Source organism: Cimex lectularius, unplaced genomic scaffold (genome assembly GCF_000648675.2).
Source record: "Cimex lectularius strain Harlan isolate CLEC.00 unplaced genomic scaffold, Clec_2.1 scaffold96, whole genome shotgun sequence".
NCBI classification, from domain to species: Eukaryota; Metazoa; Arthropoda; class Insecta; order Hemiptera; family Cimicidae; genus Cimex; species Cimex lectularius.
Window position 1 is genome coordinate 562,436 of NW_019392676.1, and position 16,503 is coordinate 578,938.

Below are 16,503 nucleotides of genomic sequence, written 5' to 3' on the forward strand. Positions count from 1 at the left end.
CAAATCCCATATTTGTATTATATTGCCCTGGATTATCAGACAATTCTATGGGACCTTTTTCGCACAAAGGTTACCCAAACTTATAATTACTTGAATGAAGTCGTTTGGACCAATGGGAAAAATAGATTCTATCGTCCAAAGCACCATTGCTTTCCAAGTTCATTTCCCTCTTATTTATTGTCTCCGGATCCTCCGGACTACCAACCACGTCTATGCATCTTTTTGACACAAAGAGTGACGACATTTATAAACCCAAAAATGAATCCGTTTGAATCAATTGTTAGTGCCGCCATGAGTTACGAGAATAAGTAAGAATGGACGGGCACAATCGTACGGTAAAAAAAGAAGACAAATCTGGAAGATACTGAGAATGCAATTCTCAAACAGTGTTGTTGTTTTTTGTGGGACCAAATTTAAATTTTCAGACTTGACCGGTAATATTTACCAATTTTTTGTGTTGAAAATATCAATAACAACAAAACTTGACAATTCAAAATTTAAAAAAAAAAGGTATATGCAAAATATGGCGATTTTAAGACACCCAACGGGTAATTGGCCGGTAAGCCTTCCTGTATGACAGAAATTACTTTAATCCTTTTTTAAAAAAAAGGTAGTTCCTAGTAACAGTAAGTTGTTTTCCAACGTCCGGATTTCGAGCCCTCAACTCATCATCAGGTTGAAGGATTTCTACAAGTCTCTCGATACTTTTGCAATTCATGTCGTATCTTTTTTTAAAAAAGGATTGAACACCGCACTCACTACATCATTCATCTTCTAGAAATTACTTTACTTACTTAATTATTTTAAGATACGAAAGATAATTTTTTGACATTAAAGAAAATTTACAGACAAACAAAACAAGAACATTGTTTTGTTTGAATACTTTTTATGATCGCGACCTTATTGGCTATGGAACTGTCAAAACAACGACATTAAAAATTATTATTATTATTAAAATTATATGCTAAATATTGCGATTACGTCAAGAACACTGTTTTTTATGTGAAATTCTCTTATTACCTAGTAAATTACTAACCCACCTTTCTGACCAGAGATCAGTCTACACAACTTACAATTAAAAATTTAAAAAAAAGTATATGCAAAATGTAGGGAATTTAACATAACAGGTGATTCTTTTACAATAAAGAAAACTTACAGACGAACAAAATCAGGAGCACTACTATGTTTAAATACTTCTTATCGCGTCGTTATTAGCCATGGATCTGTCAACACTACTTGACAATTAAAAATTATTTTTAAAAAATATACGCAAAATGTAGCGATTTTAAGTCATCCAACTGATAGTTGGACTTCTTCCTGACATAAATTGCTTTACTTACTTTGCGATTTTAGGACATAATACGATTTTTTTTTTTTTTTTTTTTTAATTAAAGAAAATTTACAGAGGAACGAAATCAGGATCACTGTTGTATTTAAATTCTTATTATTATTGCGTAAAATAGTTGACCTTATTGGCCATGGATCTGTCAACCAAATCTTGACAATTACAAATTGTAAAAAAAGGCATATGCAAAATACAGCGATTTTAAGACTCCTATCAGGGTTGTAGGTCGTTAAGCCCTTCATGTCAAGAACAATGTTTTATTGGTATGAAATACTTCGTATTATGAGCTAAATTACTGATCGACATTTTTGACCAGAGATCTGTCGACACAACTTCACAATGAAAAGTTGTAAAAATAATTATATGCAAAATATAGAGATTTTATGACATCCAACGGGATAGTTTAACGTTAAGCCCTCCTATATGACATTTAGCGATTTTAAGACGATAGGTAAATTTGTTTGTCATGAAGTACTTCTTAGTACGAACTAAATTACTGACCGACTTTTAACCAGGGTTCAGCCAGCACAACTTGACAATTAAATTTTTTTTTTTTTAAAGTATATGCAAAATGTAGCGATTTTAAAATTAGTTAACGGTAAGCCCTTTTATACGACAGAAATTACTTTACGTCAAAAACATTGTTTTTTAAATGTGATACTATTAATTCCTACTAAATTACTAACTCCCCTTTCTGAACAGAGCTCAGTCACACAACTTGACAATTACAAATTGTAANTATATTCAAAATGTAGTGATTTTAAGTCGCTCAATAGACTGGACGTTAAGCCTTCCGTGGTGACACAAATTCTTTACTTAGCGATTTTAGGACATGACAGGAGATTTTTTTGACATTAAAGAAAATTTACAAACGAACGAAATCAGGAACACTGTTGTGTTTAAATTCTTATTATTTTTGCGTAAAGCCGTTGTCCTTATTGGTCATGGATCGTTAACACAACTTGACAACTAAAAAATTTTAAAAAAGTGCAAAATATCGCTATTTTAAGACACCCAACTAGGAGTAGGACGTTAAGCCCTCTAAGTCAAGAACAATGTTTTATTGGCATAAAATACTTCTTATTACGAAGTAAATAACACACAATCAGCCAACACAACTTGATAATTAAAAATTTTAACAAAAATTATATGCAAAATATAGCTACTTTAAGACACCCAACTCGGTAATTGGACGTTAAGCCCTCCTGACAGAATTTACTTTACTTATTTACTTAGCAACTTTAAAACTTGAATGGAAAATATTAATTTCGATTTTTTTTACATAAAAGAAAATTTACAGGCGTACAAGCATCAAGAACGCTATTTCTTTAACACAATGTAGTTTATCACATTCAATTACTGACCTTGATGACCATGCTTCTGTCAGCAGTTCTTAACAATTAAAAAATAATGTATTAAACGGCGTCTTTGCTATTTTATTGAAATGAAATATTACTAACTGTAAAATTATTATATTATTAAAATAATTATCGATGTTTATTTTGATTGAACTGCTGACCGCATTAAAATTTTGTGATTGAGTGACGATGTGTAAAATGTAGAGAAAATGTTTTAACAACAAAGTTTATTGAGTTGAAACATGCTTAGTTTATGGGATAATTTAATATAAGTAAGTAATTTCTGTATTTTTTTTAATCTGTAAACTAGAGTTTTGTTTGTTTGAGTTCAACAACTTCAAAATTCTGTTCTATTTTGGCTCTCTTCAAATTTGGTTTCATTCAAATTAATCGTGAGAAGGGGAGAGAAAATCTACAAACAAGAGGAAATCACGTACAATCCGAGGCACAGATCAGGTTCAATGCCACGAGAAAATTTTGGCAAAGGCTCTGAAGAACGAGAGCTGAAATTTCGCCTGGCGGATTTCTTCCTGCTGAATCGCTTAACCCGATTAGAAAATGTGCTTTATGTAGGTCCACTTTCAACAGGATTTGGCGACCGCGCGATGACCCTCGAGGGCAATAAAACTTTTCACCTACCTCAAATCGCACCCGGCAGCGAGGTCAAAGCCTCTTTCGCGGACCTATCCTGCGACTTCGTCCGACCACAAACGCGAAAGACAGTGTTATTTAATTAATTTAATATTTAATTGATATTTTAATTAATGGATTATTTTTAGTTTCAAATAAAACAAAAAAAATTACCTTTGTGCCGCTATCTCCGGTCGGTTTTATCCACTAGTGAAATACGGTGTTCTCGATGTTTTTTTATGTTGTTTTTAAAGAAATCAACGCAACATCCTTAAGACGACCACGAGCCAAGCATATCTTCCGGCTGACTGCCGCGGTTAAGTCAAAGTCGTCCCTCGAAAGGAAGTCACCAGGGCTGCCAACTTAAGAGGCGTTAATGCCCCAACTGAGCCTGAAAATTAACTGTAAATATTTTTTTTAAATTATTATTACTAATGTAGCAGATTATTTAATTTTATTTACATATTAAGCCTTAAAATTTAAATTTTTAGAAGCAAATTTTCAGAGAAATTAGTATGTCCTCCATTGTAAAGCACGATTGCACAGATTTATGTACTCAAACCCCACATAACATATTAACAACTATAATTTATTTTAATAGTACATATAAAAATGTACGTTTTCACATAAATTCAATTTTTCTATTTTGTCATTTATTCTCAAATTAGTTTTATCTTGGTGTTATTTTGTACCCTATATGCACTCACAACCAAATAAAGAATAAATAATTATTTAAATAACTGCATTATTTAAATACAGAGGCTAGCAATAGAGCAAAGAAAAGAGAGGGTTAGTTACCGTTCTATCACATCTTAACTTGGCTGGAAAACAGTAAAAGAAATTAGTAGTCAAACAAAACTTAAAATTGGTTCAACAGAGGATTCAATATTAATTATTAAATAGGGGCGTTTGTAGATATAGATTTTTTTATTTTTTATTATAGCACCAAATTTGAGCTACATAAAAAATCATGGATTGCAACACACTATTATAAACCTAATTTTTTTATGACTGATTATGTTTAACTCCTTAATAAGTTGATAGTTTGACAGTGTTTTACATGGCAAGTTCCAAAGTGGATGTCTGGACGACTATGGACTTGGCGAGTATTCACTGAACAGACCCAGCTTAGCCGTGGAAAGTTTTTCGTTGAGGTGATGATTGAATGACAATCTAGGTGTCAAAATGACTCCCAAATAATTGTGTTTTAACAACCATTAATTGAGAAAACCATTTCTCGGTTGACTTCAGCCGAGAAGAAGATCAATGGATTTTTTTTAGGTTCAGAGTTGGATGCCAGTTTTTACAATATGTTTATATTCAACTGAAGAAAAACATGTTTCAGTGTTTATCTTTGTGTTTCAGGCTTTAACTCCTCCCTCAAGGTCAATGGCAAATCGTTTAAGTACAAAGAAAAAAGTATGAGGCTTAAAAGGCAGGCTTGCCTTACCCAAGTGTCCACTGGCAAAAATTAAGAAATATCTTTATCTCTTAAGGTGGAACAAGCTACAGAATACAATTTTTTTTCTTAAAAACATTGGTAAATTTACACCCTTTAATTATAGGGCTTTAACATTAACCAGTTATGATCAATAATATTGAAAGTAGCCTGAAAGTTTATAAAAAACGATACAGTTGCTGTCCTTTTTGGAGGAATTTTAATGAATGAAATAATATTAGTTAAAATAAAAATATTGTCTAAAGCCAAACTGATTTTCAGTTAGGAGGCTATTTTTCTTTATGTACAATTCAGGTGTGAGCATCAGTGTTGTGACGAACAGAAGAAGAAAAAAAAAAAAAAAAAAAAATTTTCTGTTCATGTCAACTTGTTTCAAACATCGCTGAGCCCAGGTTAGTGTATATTATTTGCTCTTTTTAAAAAATAGATCAGTACTATCTGTATAAATGATTGAGATTGAACAAACACAACACTTAATTTAATATGATTAATTAAGTTTTTAGTTGAGATAAAAAAGTCAATGGTAGGAGCGGGATAGTTGGTGTCCGAGTGGATTGAGGTCACGATAGCTCAAGTGGTAGAGCAGCAGTGTATCTAGCCGAAGATCGTGGGTTCGTATCCCGCTCGTGCCATTGACTTTTTCATCTCAACTAAAAACCTTAATTATTCGTAATATATTAATTGATCAAGTGGGCCACGAAATTAGTGAACTTAATTTTAATCTAAATTGAGATGGGGGCCAGTGACCACAATGGTTAAAGCGTTGACACAGCACTCATCACTGTAAGGTTTAGGTCCTGGTTTCAAATCCAATAGCCCCTGGACTTAGTTACAAATGGCACTAACACTAGGGTTCATATAACCTCGTAGTTGAAATATACTCATTAAAAATCAACATTATTTTTTATTTCATAACATTTATGTACAGGTTACTCTCATAGTTACAATAAATTAAATACATATATAAAAAATATAACAAATTTACAAACACATTACATAAATTTTTTAAAACTGTAACTGATTGATACATAATAAATTGCTTTTTATCGTTTCATCATAATTTTATGTCTAAAAAGGTGTTACAAAATTTAAAAAAAAAAAAAACTTACATTAAGTACTTAAACACGAACTTTTTGATTGAACTATTTCATACACATTCTTTCATATGACTGTACCAAAATATTCAATGAAAATACATATCGTTTCAGAATATTATACCAACCCATCTTTAATTTTTATTTTTGAAGGATGATGTAAGACGGTCACCATCTTAGAATAAATTTTACTGGTTAAGGTAAGAACAAAAAATAATTAGTGACCACACAAACAGGTTGTAAATCGAAAGCGGCGATCACACAGACAGGAACCAATCTGGGAAACATAATTCTGCAATTATTAAGCAGTCGGTCGAAGGGTGTCACAGCATAGCTTATGGTTAGAGAAAAGCAACCGAATATAAATAATTATTCAGCCGTCGCTACTTACAGTAATATACAATTTTAAATAAACTGATCATTTATAAAGATGAAAGTTCTTTGCATACCGCAAAGAATCTAAAAGCACATAGTTTGTTTGGCATTGAAAATTAATTACTCATTACTTCTAGTTTACATTAAATCATGTTTATAATATTATTTTAGTATTTTCCTCCTATTTTATAAGTATAAAGAAACAATATTGTCAACTAGCAAAATGATATGAATGACACAACTTACGAGATAAATGACAAGAGTCATGTTGTCAAATTACAAAATTAGGCTTGAAATATTCATACGTTATTTAAATTAGAAAATACATAAATAATGCACATGTAAAATCACAACTTTTTTTTAATCATACTGATTTTAACTATCATAATTCAGGAACTTTATGTTGCAATAGATGTAAACGTACATACAATTTGTCTAATTTTGTCCAATTATTCTCCTCTCGTATTAGAAGTGCTTTGGACATTTTCCAAATCCTAGAAGCAAAATTATTATAATAGACATAAATAGTTTTTTAAAATTATGTTATAAATAAATTGTTTGAATTTACCGGGTCAATATCTCTCAGAATATCTAATTGTATGTCATGTTGTGAACTCTTGCCAGTAGTTCTGGATGATGAAGATGATGAAGACGAGCTCTGCTTATTCCAGGGTGACAGTTTGTCGGCAAGAAGTGCTAAATTGTTTATGTTCTCGAGGCCAGCGTTGGCTTTTCTTCGTCCAAGTTTTGGTTTACTGATTCCGTTGAATCCTAACGCCCTCAAATTTGGCTGGCTTGAAGGACCAGCTCCTCCAGAATCGGCGAGGGCCAAATTCAACATCAGTTGCTAATAAAAATTTCACAATAAATTTTACATTTTTTTTTAATTTTCAAACAATTGTTTTACCTGTATTGCCAAATTGCTATCATTGCTGGATGCAGAAGCTGAATTTCTGTTGTGCCTTCCTGAAGTCTTTCTCCCTTTAGATTTGGAATATTTACGACTTGCCCTTCCACCTCGATGGATCCTGTGTTTGTGCAAAGGCGTTGATACTTTCTTAACCAATGTCTGCGTCACTTCAGACACTTTGACAGATACTGCAGAGTCAACAGAATGCCGCCTTGATTCCACAGAAACTCTACAATTACAAAAAATTAGGTTTATTTCCAAACTATCTTCTACGTGCTATCAATTACCTCCGAACACTATAACTTATCTGTGAATCGATAGAATTTCTCCTTACGGAGGAATTTGAATTTGTATTTGGGACGAACGCTCCTCTACGAGTTACAAACTTTGGAAGTGCGGCAGCCCAACTGGAGCGGACTGATCCAGATCCACCACTATATAGCTCAAAACCAAGCCCTATAATACAGAAATTAAATTATGATCAATTAAAATTGAGTGGAAAGTAATTCAACTACTTACCCACGGGATCTTCACGACTCACGCCGAATGTTAATGACAACCTACCTCCTTCTTCTAAATCTTTTCTTTTTGAATAAGCTTGTGCTATAAGCTTGTGTTTTAGAGGTTTAGTCTGCCTTTGAGCTCTGTTTTCAATATCACGGTTAAAAAGTCTGCAAACAAAGTTATTTGTGATTACCAATTCATCGCAGGCTTTTTTATTTTTCTTCTTTACCAAAGATATCTTCTCTACATTTTAAATTTTTTCAAAATTAGTTTGCTCATTGCAACGCTTCTTCAGTAAAACAGTCTGCAATGAACATTTGTCGAATAAAGCATTTGTAATTATTTTCTATTTAAGATATCTAAATAGGGATTTATAAATAAATAAAAAAATAACTTTTTAAAAATAGATTTATTGTTAATAATATGTCAAATTAATTTAAGTAATTGAGAATGTGTATTTTGACTTAGATTAAAATAGTTAAAGACCTCTCAAGTTAGTTTTTAACTTTTGTGAGACATACTTTGCTATGAAATGTGTCCAGGTGTTCAAAGTGGTTTGTGTCCAGACCCACGAAGACATTAAAATCCCGGTAACAAACAACGACAGTATGTGGAGCTGTAGCATCGCCAGGCTTGGCCTCGAGGACATTCTGCATTCACCTTCAGATCCCAGCTCACCGACACCGAGTCTACACCTGAAATAGTTCAACTTTCAAGACCCAATCCTATTTTCTAGTCAATGTCCATACTTACAAAATATAAGTTCGGAAGCTTTTTGTCCATTGGCTTCCATTACGAAATTCATATATGTGACAAATAAATGTCGTAGCACCAAATGTAATGACTAGAACGGAGAAGATGCCGACTCTAAGAATTGTCTCTCTGATTTTAGCACTGGCTCTTTGTGAGATTATTTCTTCAGAATCTACCTTCAGTCTTATTAGTGTAAAAAGTCCTGCAATAAAAAACAATTTTTTTTATATGTTAAATAATATTTTTCATATTATGTTAATTAAACAACAAAGCATATTGGATTACCCTTTAAATCCTATTTGCTAAGCTTAAAAGAAAAAATGCCATGTAATATTTACAAGTAAAACAAATTGGTATATTTGAGGAAAACAATACCTTTTGCAAGGAAATAAGTTCCTATCGTCAAAGCTGCAGCGACGGGTAGAAGCAGAAAACCAGCTCTGTATTCATCATTTACAGTGCCGACAAAACAAATCCCTGTAACCGAATCGCCGTCAATTTCTCCAAGGGCCATTGTTGTAATCGTCAATACTAGCGGCAGGGACCAAGCGACCATATGGAAATATGCACCTTTTTTATCCATCCTCTCTTGAATTTTTCCTGAAGTACAAAATTACCTTATAACTCTTTAAAATTAGTTATGCTTTTTATATTTACCCAAGGCTTGAAGGCTTAAATTCCATGCGTAAGTCAGTATTACAAACCAAACTATCCCAGCCATCAAAAAGTAGTAAACCATGACATAAACAACGACACAAGATAAATTTTCACCAGCGCTAAAATGTATACAATATAATGTTAAACAACAATTTATAGGTCTTTCTCAACTAAATTTTGTTGGAAAAAATTTAATAAAGTACAGAATAGTTTACAATTAATTAAGGTTTTTAGTTGAGATGAAAAAAAGTTAATGGCACGAGCGGGATTCGAACCCATGATCTTCGGCTAGATACGGCGCTGCTCTACCACTTGAGCTATCGTGAATTTTGAAAAATGGCAAAAAGGAGGGAAAACTCATAAGGTGGGGTTGAGATAGGAGGTTGATGTCTGAGTGGATCAAGGTCACGATGGTTAGGGATGGTTAGAAGCATTTCGTGGCCTGGAAGATCCTGACCCGGAGGCAGAGTTGGTCAAAATCTAACTAATTCAATCATGAGGTATGAGTAAATCATACAATGATTAATTTACTCATGACTAATTCAATCATGATTAAACTTCAATCAAAATTCTTAATCATGATTGAATTAGTTAGATTTTGCCCAACTCTGGCTACAATGACCAACTTACTAAAATCCAACAGACTCCGGAGCAAATTTTGAGTTAAGAGTCGTGCTCAAGGCCACCTTCAAAAAGTGTTATCATAAATGAAAACCAAAGTTACATAATTATTCTACATGTCTGTTTTATTATAATCAAGGCCCCTAGATGATGTATTTTCCAAATAATGTAGAAATATCTCCTTTCAAGTGGAATAAACTTTAATTCAAAGAAATATTTTTTACATTGATTGGTCAAGTAAACATATTTACTTTTCAAAGCGTAGCTTGTTCTAGGATTTTTTATTTTATTTTATCAGTATTATTATTTATCATTATTTTTTGGCTTTTCGTAACGATGTAGTTTTACTTATAATTGGAAGATTGATTTTTGTTAAATATTGATTTTTGCTTTGATGAAATAAATTTCTGTTAGAAATTTTTTTTAAAGTGATGAAGTTGTGTATTTTTCACTTTTTGAGCACCCATTTGAACATAATTTATCGAAATTTAGTCATGACTAACTATATTGTGACTAAATTTGCCTTGTATTTAATTACTGTTCATGACTAACGGTCTGAATGATCAATCATTAATCATTAGAAATGACTAATTTTTGCCCAACACTGCCTGGAGGGCACTGGGTTCGAGATCTGGAAAAAAAATAAGACAAAGGATCAGTTGAGGTGTTACGATTGAGAGGTGATTACGGTGGTCTCCATGAGAAGAAATAGGGGGGAAGAGAGGGGGAAAAAAAATTTTTTTTGTCCCATGTCAAGTGTAGGCCCAACACAAGTGTATGGGTGCGATAGGTTACTCCCAAATACAACTTTGCTGATCACAGTGAACACAGTGCAGCCTGAAGTGGATCTCGGTGGAAGAGTGCTCTTACAGGGTCATTTTTTCCTATTTTTATATCAGGCTTCATAATTCGGAGCTTAGCCGTTAGGTGATGTTTCCGTTTTGTTACTAGTGTTAAAAGTTAAAAAAATTAAAAGTTAAAAAAAAAGAAAAGAAAGAAAAAAATCCCATTTAGTTCTAAATAGAATTGTATTCATTTTTTCTTCTCTCTTAAGTGAGAAGTGCTACGTCGATTAGCTGAGGTTTGAACTCGGGAACTGTATCTGTGTTTCCGTCCCCCCCCCCAGTGTTGGCTCTTTCCCAACAATACCGTAGTGCTTAACTTAAAATCTTATTTGTAAGGAAATTTGCTCCCCGACCAAATTTCAATTTATTTCATTATTATTATTTTATTTTTTTTCATGAGGGTATATTTCAACTACAAGGTTATTTGAACTTTCACTTTTATTACAATAACACATTAAAATTTGTGATTTTTTCTAATTATATATTGTCTAATTAAATGTAAAAAAAAGTTGTTTTTTTTTTGTTTTTTTTTAAAATTGGTGCAAAACTCGTGACCAGAAGAAACCTCTGGATGCCATTTTGAAAAAAGCCAATTTGAAAGTATGTCGGGTTCAATTTGAATCCATCCTAACTCCTAGATTCTAACCTGGGACCATTACCTTACAGTATAAATAGTGTCAACGCATTTACTGTTGCGGTCACTGATGCCCATCTGAATTTAGATTAAATTAAGTGTTGTGTTTGTTCAATCTCAATCATTTATACAGACAATACTGATGTTTTTTTTTTTTCCAAGTAAAGCAATGATACACTAACCTAGGCTCAGCGATGCGTAAAGTCCCGTCTTTTCTGCATACGATATCTTCTCTACCACCAGGTAGAAATTGAGCCAACCATCCCATACAGACAATCAGGAAACATAAGTTGATGTAGAATATTGCAAGTGCTGGGTATTTATTCGCAAACTTCCAGTCTATCATGAACGTCAGCTGGAAAAATCCAAAAATGAATCAACAAAAATATATAATTTTAATTTTTAAATTAATTAATATTTATGCAAGGTATTGGTTGAGATAAAAAAGTCAGTGCCACGAGCGGGATTTGATTGGAAGTGGTGTCCGAGCGGATTGAAGTCACGATAGCTCAAGAGATAGAGCAGCGGCGTATTTAGCCGAAGGTCGTGGGTTCGAATCCCACTCGTTACACTGACTTTTTTATCTCAACCAATTAACATAAATATCAATTAATTGAAAAAAGTTAATTGGTCAATCGGACTACGAACTGTAAAGGATTTAATTTTTAAAATAATTAATTCACTTACCACAGCAAACAGGTTGTTCAAAGCGCATATCGTGGCCGCCCAGGCAACCATTTTGTGTATCTGGTCCCGCTGGTGATTAGTGAACATGGGATCGTCGCACTGTATCCCACAACCTTCGACCCCATCGTAGTACCATGCAGAGAGATCCGTTTGTACTAACGGTTCCATACATTTCCCCGGCGTATTGTATTTCAGTTCTCTTACATCATTCTGAAAAATTGACATTTATCTCTTTTTAAACTGTAAATTTTCAAAATGAATTTAATAAAATAATAATGGTAATATTGTGCTTGACATACCTTACATCGAGTAGGGTATCTTGTTTGATTATCACATCTAAAAATTGATGGCCAGGGCTGGTAAGTTGCTAAAATTCGACAAGGCCCTAATGTTGCATTGCACATCTCCTACAAAAATTAATTGGATATTTTTTTTAAGTAATATAGTTGATATTTTTGGTTAAAACTTTTTTTTTTGGATGTGTTTGGATTGGGGTTGAGGTCTTTTTTCTGCTTGTTGTTCGGATTGTTGCTCTGAATCCATTTATGTTTAGTGGACTAATTGACCAACTTACTTATTTCAATTAATTATTATTTTTATGAAAGGTCTTGGTTGAGATAAAAATAGTTAGTGTAACGAGTGAGATTCGAACCTACGACCTTCGGCTCAATACGCCGTTGCTCTAACCATTTGAGCTATTGTGATATTCGAATCCGCTCGGACACTAACTTTTTCAACCAAAACATTTTCAAATCGATGATGTTGACAATCACATTGCATAAAAATGTTGTAGCTAACGAATCTATTTGAGGTTGACCAATCGTAGTTTACCTCAAAATATTTGTCAGTCAAGACAATGGAACAAATTCTATCCCAAAATGTTTTTTATATTATATTTTGTTTTATATTTATGGTTTAACAAGGTGTGTCCTTAAAATGTCACCTTGACTTTGAATATTTATATCAATAATATCTAGCTGTTGTTTTGTTCCTGTTAGCATCTGAAAATGCGAGAAATAAACTTAGAAACCATCATGTGAAAAAATTATTTTATTTAGTGGAATGACACCCTCTAACTCTATTTGCTAAATCCACATCACCTTTTCCTTCACATGACCCATAGATGGTCAAAAGTTCAAACAAAAGTAAATAATTGTTTAACTTTCTGGATAAAAAGGATCTCAACTCCGGCCCAATGCATTCACCAAGAAATTGCTTCATCAAAGGTCGCTGAAACTTTTCACAACTATATACTTTAACAGTCAGTTAACTAGGTTAATTCAATAGCTGGGTTACAACACCACAAGTATTTTAGTATTCTATGATGGTCTTAACCTTGTAATAAAAAAAAGTTTTCTCTATATGAAAACAATCTATTGTTTAACATATAAAAATCCTTTCTTATTCAGCGAAGAAAAGCAATAAAATGTTGAGAGTTTAAACATTTTAAAAATTGTATATTAATTTTTGGCATACTGTTTACTTTTAATGGAAATAGTGTTTTATTTTTTCCACCTAACTGTCAAAGGAAGACCAAGGAGTAAATAAGGATGAAGGGCCAAAACCAGGAAAATCTTATAATTTATTTTCTTAATTTTATTTTGGACAACCTTTATGGAAGAAATCAAAGATGAATCTTAAGGTGGAACTCTTACATCTTAAGGAAAAGATAAAACAACATTTATTAAATTCACTAGTTTCGTGATCCACTTGACCAAATAATATCTTTCAATTAATTAAGGTTTTTAGTTGAGATAAAAAAAGTCAGTGTCATGAGCGGGATTCAAACCCACAATCTTCAGCTACATACGCCGCTGCTCTACCACTTGAGCTATCGTGACCTCGATCCACTCGGACACTAACTTCCCATCTCAACCCCACCTTTTGAATTTTCCCTCTTTTTTGCCATTTTTCAAATGTCGTGTAATCTATTTGATTCTCGGCGACAAATGAAAGGTGATGGAGAGCTTTTAGTGCCACTTGAGCTATCGTGAGCTCAAGTGGTACAGCAGCGGTGTATTTAGCCAAAGATCGTGGATTCGAATCCCGCTCATGACAATGACTTTTTATCTCGACTAGAAACCTTAATTAATTGAAACAACATTTATTGTTCATCAAGAAAAATACTCCAGAACACAACTAGATTTTTAAAGCCTTAATATTGATGTATGTGTCCAGCAGTCCAGCAGAGAAAAGTTGCTCAATGTGTCCCACCTAACTGAAGAGTTCAATTCCTTGGCTCCATGCAGAGAGCGTGCAGGAATGCCACCCGATTTGAGAATTGTGCTTGGCCCCGTCCCAATAATTGGAGGAAATCGGTTGTACTATTGCATATAGTAATAATAGTTGTGTATACCTAGTTCATGTTGAGAGTGAATGTATGTATTAATATGAATATGTGATGTAAGAGGGTTGATGGCGGAATATTGAGTACCCCATCACCTCTCAATTAGTTAGTTGTATAATATATATAAAGGGTGATGGAGGAATATCCAGTACTACCACCCTAATTGAATGAATGGTATGTAAATAGGAGTGAATGTATTTAAGAATGAGTGTGAGTGTGAATGGAACTGCCTGCGTTGTGTGCTGAATTGGCCTAGCTGTTGACAGCACCCACATCCCAACCTCGGTGACTGGAGGATAAGACTCTGCTAGTAATTTACTGTAAATAACAAAAGCTGGAATTGCTGGTGTACTATGAGAAGCGTATGTGCTCAACTCGGCACATGTTTGTATGTATATACATACACATGCACATGTGAGCCTATATAAATCCAAATTCATAATATTAAAATTAAAATAAATAATAAAACTAATGATCCAAAATTAGCTTGGTACTCCTGTTCTCAAAAATTTAGATGTAAGGAAGGTATTTAAGCATTCAACACTTATCTGGAAAAATGGACCCAATTTTAAATATGTATGAACCAACATTAACAAAAAGTTCTATTGTTTCTGCAGGATGACGAACCTGCAGTTTAGTCGTTTCCAATAATTTTGAACTGCCAATCTTCACTGGTTTTGTCAGATAGTCACATTTTGGTCTTAACATCAACATTGGTGGATTTTTTAAAGCTGACTTTATGTTTTTACAATATTTAATTTAATAGAGCTTATGGATAGAAATAGGATCAGAAATTATAGGGCCATGATAGGAATCAAATTGTCTGATAAACCGAGAGGCTCATGCACTAACCACGTAACCAACGCAGCCTACCTCATTCTTTTTAACGCATCTGGCCTATATTGACACCAGAGTATCGAATCAATTTAAATAGTTTAATATTACAACATTAAAAGTTACAAACCAAGGAAGGCAAGAAGACTTCTCCGTTGTCACATTTCGGCATGTATATCGAGCAGAGGAATGACTGGATGACCTGCCAACATTTTGGTATGTGCTGTACGAGCCGCTTCCATTCTTCCAGTTGTTCCTGGTGAGAGGTTTTTATGAGAAATTGTAGTAATTTAGAATGGAAATGGTTTATAAAGGGCTTACCTGGGCTTGCTCCTGGGAAGAGAGGCCGTCGACCAGTTCCAACGTGGTCTTGGTATAAGGCAGCTTGGCACCCATGCAAGTCGTGTAGTTGAGCTCTTCGCATTTGGCAGGTCTCGTGCAGTAGCTGACTTTTCCCTCGACGAGAGGCGGATGAAACCTGTTGAGTCCAAAAAGCGTCCTTTCGGGCAAATCCAAAGTTTCTTTCAGTTTACGCGATCCGTTGACTTTCGTCCTGTCCTGGACGGCGAACGACGTCCTGTCCTGGACGCAAAACGATAAACCGACGCAGAAAATAAAAATCAACAACGCCGGCGTCATTTTTCACTCTGTCTCTCTTCGAATTATGAAAACGCGTAGTTTACGAGTACCGTTGTATCGAAAGGCAGGACTGTGCTCACGTGGACGGTCATTTTACGACAGAACCCAGGTAGACCTTTCTTAGACCTGGACGGTAGAAAGCGAAACCGGACGAATCCAACCGCCTGACGACTGGCACTCCGACCGTCTAACACGATTGAACGAGTAAAGAAAACAAATAAATACAAAAAAACTTGTCTTGGGACCACACACGATCTCGAAGGTTTGAAAGAGACCACCCAAGCGCCTCAAAATAGCAATAAACCGGTGGAGGTGGAATATCACCATAGCAACCTCGGCCGCTTCTGTCAACTAGCATCAAGTGGCGCCTCCATCCATCACCCAACGTGAAGCAATTAAAAAAAATATAAAAAAACACCTTGTTTTAATTATTTATAAAAAAAATTGTTTTCTTTTCTACTTCTAACAACAATGGTCTTTACTTTCTCCATTACAGTATTTAAAAAAATTAATAGACTTATTCATGGTCAATTGACTGTCTGACCAGTTGTCTTTGTCTATTTGTGAAAGACAAATGACATGAAATAAAATAAAATACTTCCATTTATTTATGTAGTTAACCCTTTACATGGATAATGCAAAGTAATTAGTAATTTGGATAGTACAAATAAATTATTTTTTTTTATGCAAGGTCTTGGTTGAAATGAAAAAGTTAGTGTCACGAGTTGGATTCGTACCCACGACCTTCGGCTCAATACACTGTTGCTGTAACCACTTGAGCTATCGTGACTCTGATCCACTCGGACACTAA

The 16,503-nt window shown here is 33.9% G+C and overlaps 2 protein-coding genes across 2 annotated transcripts in view; both read right to left on the reverse strand.

Annotated features, from left to right (window-relative positions):
* Window positions 1–3,631, reverse strand: part of LOC106674436 (sphingomyelin phosphodiesterase) — a 50,386-nt gene extending 46,755 nt beyond the window's left edge. Inside the window, exon 1 of the mRNA XM_014407154.2 lies at window positions 3,508–3,631. The gene's annotated coding sequence lies outside the window, so the exon portion shown is untranslated. The remainder of the gene's footprint in view (window positions 1–3,507) is intronic.
* Window positions 3,632–5,758: 2,127 nt separating this feature from the next.
* Window positions 5,759–16,042, reverse strand: LOC106660906 (protein smoothened). The gene is made up of 14 exons (XM_014383941.2): window positions 15,375–16,042; window positions 15,184–15,309; window positions 12,172–12,279; window positions 11,873–12,082; window positions 11,368–11,540; window positions 9,086–9,204; window positions 8,804–9,028; window positions 8,429–8,630; window positions 8,197–8,370; window positions 7,691–7,842; window positions 7,459–7,627; window positions 7,169–7,400; window positions 6,830–7,108; window positions 5,759–6,755 (listed from the first exon to the last, which is right to left on the reverse strand). Exons 1-14 carry the CDS (start codon window positions 15,690–15,692, stop codon window positions 6,711–6,713), a joined length of 2,532 nt encoding a protein of 843 aa, XP_014239427.1. The 5' UTR covers window positions 15,693–16,042; the 3' UTR covers window positions 5,759–6,710.
* Between the last annotated feature and the right edge of the window lie 461 nt (window positions 16,043–16,503).